The sequence below is a fragment of the Phyllopteryx taeniolatus genome, chromosome 6, assembly GCF_024500385.1.
Source record: "Phyllopteryx taeniolatus isolate TA_2022b chromosome 6, UOR_Ptae_1.2, whole genome shotgun sequence".
Taxonomy (NCBI): Eukaryota; Metazoa; Chordata; class Actinopteri; order Syngnathiformes; family Syngnathidae; genus Phyllopteryx; species Phyllopteryx taeniolatus.
This window is the reverse complement of record NC_084507.1, coordinates 18,733,598-18,743,473: the sequence shown is the minus strand read 5'-3', so window position 1 is coordinate 18,743,473 and position 9,876 is coordinate 18,733,598. Positions and strand designations below refer to the sequence as shown.

Sequence of the window (9,876 nt, the reverse complement as noted above, 5' to 3'; positions counted from 1 at the left end):
TCACACTAAAGTCAAAAGAAGAGTCTGCGCATCCCTTTGCTGTCCAATATGGTTGTTTTAAAAATCTCAGTAAGAGACATTTTTCACCTTTATGTACAGAAAAAATAAGCACTCAGCAGTACTGAATTCTGCCTTTACAAAGATATTCATGCCCACCTTTGAGAGCTATTACTTGAACAGTACTGTACTGTATATTTATTCTTGTAGGTTGTAATTTAGCATTGGTGTACAACTGCACTTCAATATTACATAAATAAGGTTAACAACATACAGTGGTACCTCGCCTTCCTACATGAATTGAAAAAGATTTGGCCACTTCTCATTCATAAACAAAATATTTACATAATACAATGTGTTGTGTTGATTCACTCCCATTTTTTTCTTGGTACAAACCAAAAAGTTCACAATTTCAAAATCTCGTCCCTCCAGCTGTCTCTGTCGCGCCGTTGCCGCTTGCGGGCCAGCTCCGGGAAGTAGGCGCTGTTGTAAGGACGCTCGCGCTCGTTCACCTCCCTGCCGGGCTCCTTGTCCTTGCTGTTGCGCTGAGCCAGCAGCGCCTGGGCCCGCCGCCGCTCCTCTAACTCGCGCTGCAAACGCTCCGCTCGAAGTCGCTCGATGGAGCTGAGAAGTTAGGAGAAGTAACCTAGTTACTGATTGGGCCCAAGTTAGTTCAACTAGCACACAGCAGAGGTGGCAAAAGTACTCACAATCTGTACTTAAGTACAAGTAAAACTAGTCATCTCAAAGAAGATTGATAAAAGTCAAATGAGAGATTGTACTTAATGTAAAACAGTACAGACAACATACAATACATAATTTGCTCACATATTTGCCACTCGCAGATTTTTTGGGGGCACCTATCCTCTGTTATTTGATGTTTTTGTGTACTAGTCAAAGCCCTGTCATCTTGTGGTATCTTGGTGCCAAGGAACTGTATTGAAGTGACTGGAGGAGGCAGGCCATAGCCCTATCTAATAAAAAAAAAGGTAGTGTTTTGCTGCCATTTTGTGGCATCTATAGGGAATTAATTCTAAACCATCTTTTGGGAGGGGGGGGGGGGGGTCAATTACTTGCACATTTTAGCAAATTGTGGGGAACAATGTTCCTGTTATGATAACTTGGCACTACAAAAACAAACAAAAGTTTCTCTCTCGAGGTACAACTATTAATCGACAACTATTTTGATAATCAATTAATCGTTTCGGGACCTTGTTCAGTTCTCTCCATGACTGCGTGGGTTTTCTCCGGGCACTCCGGTTTCCTCCCACATCCCAAAAACATGCATGCTAGGTTAATTCTTCTTCTTTTCCTTTCGGCTTGTCCCGTTAGGGGTCGCCACAGCGCGTCATCCTTTTCCATGAGAGCCTATCTCCTGCATCCTCCTCTCGAACACCAGCTGCCATCATGTCTTCCCTCACGACATCCATCAACCTTCTCTTTGGTCTTCCTCTAGCTCTCTTGCCTGGCAGCTCCATCATCATCATCCTTCTACCAATATACTCACTCTCTCTCCTCTGGACGTGTCCAAACCATTGAAGTCTGCTCTCTCTAACTTTGTCTCCAAAACATCGAACCTTGGCTGTCCCTCTGATGAGCTCATTTCTAATTTTATCCAACCTGGTCACTCCGAGAGCGAACCTCAACATCTTCATTTCCGCCACCTCCAGCTCTGCTTCCTGTTTTCTCTTCAGTGCCACTGTCTCTAATCCATACATCATGGCTGGCCTCACCACTGTTTTATAAACTTTGCCCTTCATCCTAGCAGAGACTCTTCTGTCACATAACACACCTGACACCTTCCTCCACCCGTTCCAACCTGCTTGGAGCCGTTTCTTCACTTCCTGACCACACTCACCATTGCTCTGGACGGTTGACCCCAAGTATTTAAAGTCCTCTACCTTTGCCATCTCTTCTCCCTGTAGCCTCATTCTTCCCCCACCACCCCTCTCATTCATGCACATATATTCTGTTTTACTTCGGCTAATCTTCATTCCTCTTCTTTCCAGTGCATGCCTCCATCTTTCTAACTGTTCCTCCAGCTGCTCCCTGCTTTCACTGCAGATCACAATGTCATCTGCAAACATCATGGTCCACGGGGATTCCAGTCTAACCTCATCTGTCAGCCTATCCATCACCACTGCAAAAAGGAAGGGGCTCAGGGCTGATCCCTGATGCAGTCCCACGTCCACCTTAAATTCTTCTGTCACACCTACAGCACACCTCACCGCTGTTCTGCTGCCCTCGTACATGTCCTGTATTATTCTAACATACTTCTCTGCCACTCCAGACTTCCGCATGCAGTACCACAGTTCCTCTCTGGGTACTCTGTCATAGGCTTTCTCTAGATCTACAAAGACACAATGTAGCTCCTTCTGACCTTCTCTGTACTTTTCCATCAACATCCTCAAGGCAAATAATGCATCTGTGGTACTCTTTCTAGGCATGAAACCATACTGTTGCTCGCAAATACTCACTTCTGTCCTGAGTCTAGCCTCCACTACTCTTTCCCATAGCTTCATTGTGTGGCTCATCAACTTTATTCCTCTATAGTTGCCACAGCTCTGCACATCACCTTTGTTCTTAAAAATGGGCACCAGTACACTTTTCCTCCATTCCTCAGGCATCTTCTCACGCACTAGAATTCTATTGAACAAGCTGGTCAAAAACTCCACAGCCACCTCTCCTAGATGCTTCCATACATCCACAGGAATGTCATCAGGACCAACTGCCTTTCCATTTTTCATTCTCTTTAATGCCTTTCTAACTTCCCCCTTACTAATCATTGCTACTTCCTGGTCCACCACACTTGCCTCTTCTACTCTCCCTTCTCTATCATTTTCCTCATTCATCAACTCCTCGAAGTATTCTTTCCATCTACCTAGCACACTGCTGGCACCAGTCAACATATTTCCATCTCTATCCTTAATCACCCTAACCTGCTGCACATCCTTCCCATCTCTATCCCTCTGTCTGGCCAGCCTGTATAGATCCTTTTCTCCTTCTTTAGTGTCCAACCTGCCATACATGTCATCATATGCCTCTTGTTTTGCCTTTGCCACCTCTACCTTTGCCCTGTGTCGCATCTCAATGTATTCCTTTCGCCTCTCCTCGGTCCTCTCAGTGTCCCACTTCTTAGCTAACCGTTTTCCTTGTATGATTTCCTGTACTGTGAGGTTCCACCACCAAGTCTCCTTCTCTCCTTTCCTGCCAGAAGATACACCAAGTACTCTCCTGCCTGCTTCTCTGATCACCTTGGCTGCAGTGGTCCAGTCTTCTGGAAGCTCTTCCCGTCCACCGAGAGCCTGTATCACCTCTTCCCGAAAAGCTGCACAACACTCGTCCTGTCTCAGCTTCCACCACATGGTTCTCTTCTCTGCCTTTGTCTTCCTAATTTTCCTCCCCACCACCAGAGTCATCTTACACACCACCATCCTATGCTGTCTAGCCACACTCTCCCCTACCACTACCTTACAGTTGGTAACCTCCTTCAGATTACATCGTCTGCACAAGATGTAATCCACCTGTGTGCTTCTACCTCCGCTCTTGTAGGTCACCCTATGTTCGTGCCTCTTCTGGAAAAAAGTGTTCACTACAGCCATTTGCATCCTTGTTGCAAAATCTACCACCATCTGTCCCTCCAAGTTCCTTTCCTGGATACCGTACTTACCCATCACTTCTTCATCACCCTTATTACCTTCACCAACATGTCCATTACAATCTGCACCAATTACGACTCTCTCTCTGTCTGGGATGCTCAGAACTACATCATCTAGCTCCTTCCAGAATTTCTCTTTCACCTCTAGGTCACATCCTACCTGTGGGGCATAGCCACTAATCACATTACACATAACACCCTCAATTTCAAATTTCAGCCTCATCACTCGATCTGATACTCTTTTCACCTCCAAGACATTCTTAGCCAACTCTTCTTTTAAAATAACCCCGACTCCATTTCTCTTCCCATCTACACCATGGTAAAATAATTTAAACCCTGCCCCTAAACTTCTAGCCTTACTGCCTTTCCACCTGGTCTCCTGGACACACAATATATCAACCTTTCTCCTAATCATCATGTCAACCAACTCCCGAGATTTTCCTGTCATAGTCCCAACATTCAAAGTCCCCACATTCAGTTCTAGGCTCTGTGTTTTCCTCTTCTCTTTCTGCCGAAGAACCCGCTTTCCACCTCTTCTTCTTCTTCTTCTTCTTTGACTTCGACTTCGACCCACAGTAGCTGAATTTCCAACAGCGCCCTGCAGGTTGACGGCGCCGGTGGCGGACGTTGTTAACCCGGGCCACGACCGATCCGGTATGGAATTCTTTGGATGAACGCTCATATTTGTTTGGCAAGGTTTTAAGCCGGATGCCCTTCCTGACGCAACCCTCTGCATTTATCCGGGCTTGGGACCGGCCTACAGTTTGCACTGACTTGTGCCCCCCATAGGGCTGCATTCATGCTAGGTTAATTGACGACTCTAAATTGCCCGTAGGTGTGAATGTGAGTGCGAATGGTTGTTTGTTTGTATGTGCCCTGCGATTGGCTGGCAACCAGTTCAGGGTGTACCCCGCCTCCTGCCCGATGTTAGCTGGAATAGGTTCCAGCACACCCGCGACCCGAGTGAGGAGAAGCGGCTCAGAAAATGGATGGATGGATGGACCTTGTTCAACTTAAAATTGTCCCATTTCAGACTCTCAACATTAAAATATTCTCTGATTTCTGCAGTCCTTCTAGAAAGCAGACTAATTATCTTTGTGTTGAATCAAAACATGACATTTGAAAACATCTGCTTTTACTTTGGAAAACAATGATCAACATTTGCCCCTATTTTCTGACATTTTACAGGGCAAACCAGTAAAGTGAATCATAATTAATGTTTTTGCATTTTCTGCACTGGAAATTTGAAATAATATCGTGCTTCTGAATAAAGGGATGGAAATTCAAAAAATGTTTTTTCTTTCGATTCATTGATCGATCGAAAAAAATTATCGACAGATTAATCTATTATTAAAATAATCGTTAGTTGAAGCCGTAGCTGGAAGTAAAAATAAAAAATCGTCCGAAAAATAAATTCTCAAGTAAATTACAAATACCTGAAAAATGTACTTATGTACTGTAATAAAGTTTTTGTACTTTGCTACCACTGGTTCGTAGTCAGCAGCTTTCTTACCTTTCCCCAGTGCTCCTCTTTTCCCCTCTGTCTCTCTTCTCTCTTTTCTTGCTCTTGTGCATCTTGGTGCCCGTCTCCCCCAAAGCTTTCTTCATCTCCTTCAACGGGTCCAAACTGTCCTTCAGCCGACGATCCTTTTTCTCCCGCTCCTCCTCGCTTAACTCCTTCCTTTTTTCATTCCTCGTCTCGCTCCTCTTCTCCTTCTCTTTCCTCTCCTCTTCCTTCTCCTGGCCAGTTTTCATGTACCATGGCGTGACCTCTGTCCCCGGTTGCGGTCCCAGAGACACCAGTAAGCCGATGGCACGCTCCTGTTTCTCCTGGAAGTAGAGAGAACACCGTTGCCCATGAAAATGGGTCATTTAATGAAAATCCATCAATAATCCTAGGGACATTTTATTATGACAACAACATAAATGGTCGACGCATTGCTCAACATCTTAACTAGGGCTGCAGCTAGAATCTATTCTCACGATTATCCCATCGATTAATCGGATAAAAATTGATTTCACTATATTGAACACAATAACGTGGTACAGGAATTATTTCAGTCCAATTAGGGTCGCCATTAGGACTGCAACCAACAATAATTTTAATAATCGATTAATCTGTCGATAATTATTGTTTGATTAATCGAAGAATCAGACAAAAATAAAAAATACAATTTCAGTCTTTCATGAAAAAACAATAAAAAATACAATTTCAGTCTTTCATGAAAAAACAGGACATTATTTAAAATGTACAATGCAGAAAATGCACAAACATAAATTGATTATGATTCAGTCACTGGTTTGGTCAGTAACCCGTCAGAAAATAGGCTGAAATGTTATTTGTTGTTTTCCATAGTGAAAGCAGATGTATGCAAATGTCTTATTTTAATGAAAGACAAAGATAATTAGTCTGCTTTCATGGAGGACAGTAGAAAACTAAGAACAGTTATTGTAGGGGTGAAATTCCAAGGATTTGGACAATTTTATGTTCAACAAGGTCTCTAAATGATTCATCGATCGAACCAGCGGTCGAATAATTTTTCATTATTTTATAAAAAAAACGTTAACTGTCGCTTAATTTGATAATAGATTAGTCAATTAATTACTTGTTACACCCTTTAATAAAATATTCTACTGATTATCCCATTGGTTAATCATATTGGAATAGATTTTTTATTATTAAACACAATGTGCATGTGAAGTACAAGTAATATTTTTGTCTACTTAACTCAGGTTAGCGGCTGCAGTTTGCCTGTTGAAGGGATTTGCTTTGACTCTTTTTTGTAATACAACCCCAATTCCAATGAAGTTGGGACGTTGTGTTAAACAAATAAAAACACAATACAATGATTTGCAATTCATGATCAAACCTATATTTAATTGAATACACTACAAAGACAAGATATTTAATCTTCAAAGTGATAAACTTGATTGTTTTTAGCAAATAATCATTAACTTAGAATTTTATGGCTGCAACACATTCCAAAAAAGCTGGGACAGGGTCATGTTTACCACTGTGTTACATCACCTTTTCTTTTGACAACATTCAATAACGTTTGGGAACCGAGGACACTAATTGTTGAAGCTTTGTAGGTGGAATTCTTTCCCATTCTTGCTTGATGTACAGCTTCAGCTGTTCAACAATCCGGGGTCTCCGTTGTCGTATTTTACGTTTCATAATGTGCCACACATTTTCAATGGGAGACCGGTCTGGACTGCAAGCAGGCCAGTCTAGTACCTGCACTCTTTTACTTTAATGATTATTTGCTAAAAACAATAAAGTTTGTCAGTTTGAACATTAAATAGCTTGTCTTTGTAGTGTATTCAATTAAATATAGGTTGAACATGATTTGCGAATCATTGTATTCTGTTTTTATTTATGTTTAACACAACATCCCAACTTCATTGGAATTGGGGTTGTAGAATTATTCAAGTACAAGCATGACATAGACAATGTAAAACAAGCATTTAGTAGTACCGTCTCCTCTTTCTTTTCCTTGAGATACTCCTCATTGTCCTTCTTCTCCACAGACTCCTCGATGGGAAAGAGGTTGAGATGTTCCAAGGCTCCACTTTGTTCCCCATCATTAACCTCCTGGTTTCCTCCTCCTTCAGACTGGACAGCGGCTCGTGCTTTCCTTCGCAGAAACTCGGTGCGTGCCTGAGGTTGAGAGAGGGACGTTGTGTAATCGTAGGAAACAGCAAGAACACTTACAGAGCGCAGACCTCTGCCAAACTAAACACCTGGGACCCATAGGTCAAATGATCCTGGAGCCGCACCAAAATGGAATCTTTCTTGGCTGAACCCTCCACAAAGCTTTGGGCAAATGGGCTGTGTAGTTTTTACGAACAAAAAAACCCCACACATAATTACAATTCCCCTCTTTGTTTATATTCCCAATGGGAGGTTTACAGTATTATTACATCGATTGTGAATTTGCCATTGAACTCTTACTTTACAGGATGATATTTTGTGTCTAAAATGTAGACAGTATATTTTGCGGGTTATAGGGACCGCGCCCTGTCACAAATAGCGAAAAGCCACTATCCAATACTAATGAAGTCCCTCAACTCACTTCAACATACAGTGGTGCCTTGTCTTATGAGTGTAATATGTTACGTGACCGTGCTTGTAACTCGAAACACTCAAATCATCTTTTCCCACTACCATTAATCTGTTCCAGACCCCCAAAAAACACCAAGATTTTTTGTAACGTTTTTTTAAAAGGAAAAATAGCACTCTGCAGTATTGTACTTGATATAAGGATATAGTCACAACATAATTAAATAGAATTTAACAAAAAGTATGTGCACCAGGATTAATTTAGTGTGTGGCTTCTTCTGGTGTGCGTGCCTTGGCAACCACGGGGGGAGTGTAATACAGACATAAGGACATATACGAAGAAGTCACAACTCGACTTTACACCAATTTGATCGGCTTGATCAGTATCGGCCGATAATTAGCATTTATGCTGATCGGCTTTAATGTCATAATTTGCCGACTCCGGAAAAGACATTTAATCTGCGTCGCCATCGTGTACAGTATATTTGAATCCAAAAGCTAGTTTATTTTTAGCCTTGTCGCATGTCTTTTGACGTACTACTGTAAATACCTGACAACAAATAAAGTTATTTAAAAAAAAAAAAAAAACATGTCAGCAGTGTGGGACAGCCAGCACATCTGAGACAGACAACACGTAATGCGTGGATCAGACTACAAGACAAATTATGAAGTTCGCCACCACCACCTGAGGCTTGTATCTCAAACTTATGCTCACAAGTCGAGACAGGAAAAAAAAAAAGAAACACCTCTCATCTCAAAAAAACTCACGAGAGATGGTATGCTGAGCCGATACTGTGGTGTTACGATATTCTTTTGTGGCTTAATATCGTTATTCATATACTATATATTATAACTTAGTAAAGTTGCAGCCCTTTTTTTTGGGTTTCTGCCATATACAATGACAATAAAGTTTGTATATTCTCATTTCTATTCGAAAATATGGCTATCCTGTTTCTGTGACTATACTGTATGTCCAACTAGTGTATGGCAACAAAAGTCACCTCTTGCTCTGCACGCTCCACTCTCCGCTTGGCCTCTCGCTCCTCCTCGGCTGCCTGAGCTTCATCTCTCCTCACCCGGGCGACGTTGTCCTTGTTGCGGACGTGCCAGCTCTTCTTGGGGAGAATGTTCATGGTTAACTCTGGAGGATGCTAGTTAGCTTGCAAACCAGGCTTGAACAGCGACTGTGGTGGAAATGAAAGAGTTAAAGACTCCATTTAAACACATATTCACAAATATGTCAACACTTAACGGTACAAAAACTACAATACACACTTTGGTTTTGTGCGGTCACGTACGATGGAATGCCCTAAAACAATTCAGCGCAATGGTAGAAAGACTAGTGGATACTAGCAGATACTATTGCTGCTATTGTATGACATTTCTGCACACTAGTAGGACAATGTCAGTAATTGTGCAGCACAATAGTGTACTTGTAAGGTTTAATAGTGTACTACTCGGCCAAAAGTGCCACTTTTGTAGTGGAAATAAGCGCTAACTAGTCAAACAGCTTTATGGAAGGCCGTTTGAGCATTTATTTAATATCCTTGACATCCAGGTTGTAGTCTATTTACTAATATGCTCTTTGTCCTCATGAGTTGACAACAGCATGCTACTAGTGACATTATAAAATTCGACTAGTTTAACATCTAACCTTTCACTAGTAGTACTAGTAGCGCGCTGGTGTCAACTAGTGCTGTTTTGCATCACAAGTATATAGTTGTCTTATTAGTGTGCCTTACTAGTAAGACACAGTCATTCGCCTAGTGCGCTAAATTCTTTTATTAGTGAGGACAAACAGTATACTAGTACATGGATTTTACACTGACTGGATTATTAAGGAGAGCGAATAAACGTTTTCCGTAGATTACAACATATATACAACGACAACATCGATTGCAACCTCGCTTCTTGATGCTATTCAATATTAGCTCGTTCTCACAATTTAGCAATTATTAAACGCCCTTGGACACACGATAGTACGTTTAAATACATCATATAATAAAATAAATAGATTGAAGTAACTCACTTGGAGACTGCTTGCTTTTGCTAGCTAGCCACCGGAAGATCACAACCGGAAGTAAACACTACGTCGCCGCTTGCAATAACACCATTTGGACACAAGATGTCGCTATTTGTCGCCGAATTTATTAGTATC

General features: G+C 41.8%; 1 protein-coding gene across 1 annotated transcript; it reads right to left on the bottom strand.

Moving 5' to 3' along the window:
- Nucleotides 1-14: 14 nt before the first annotated feature.
- On the bottom strand, nt 15-9,871 carry leng1 (leukocyte receptor cluster (LRC) member 1). Its single transcript, XM_061775500.1, has 5 exons — nt 9,748-9,871; nt 8,720-8,902; nt 7,134-7,316; nt 5,169-5,485; nt 15-621 (listed from the first exon to the last, which is right to left on the bottom strand). Exons 2-5 carry the CDS (start codon nt 8,849-8,851, stop codon nt 402-404), a joined length of 852 nt encoding a protein of 283 aa, XP_061631484.1. The 5' UTR covers nt 8,852-8,902; nt 9,748-9,871; the 3' UTR covers nt 15-401.
- Nucleotides 9,872-9,876: the final 5 nt, after the last annotated feature.

Coding starts and splice junctions, on each gene's coding strand:
- leng1 (XM_061775500.1), bottom strand. CDS start 8,851: ATGAACATTCTCCCCAAGAAGAGCTGGCACGTCCGCAACAAGGACAAC. Junction 5,486..7,133: donor AGGAAAAGAAAGAGGAGACG/GTACTACTAAAT, acceptor CTCTACTTCCAG/GAGAAACAGGAGCGTGCCAT. Junction 622..5,168: donor AAGAGGAGCACTGGGGAAAG/GTAAGAAAGCTG, acceptor CTAACTTCTCAG/CTCCATCGAGCGACTTCGAG.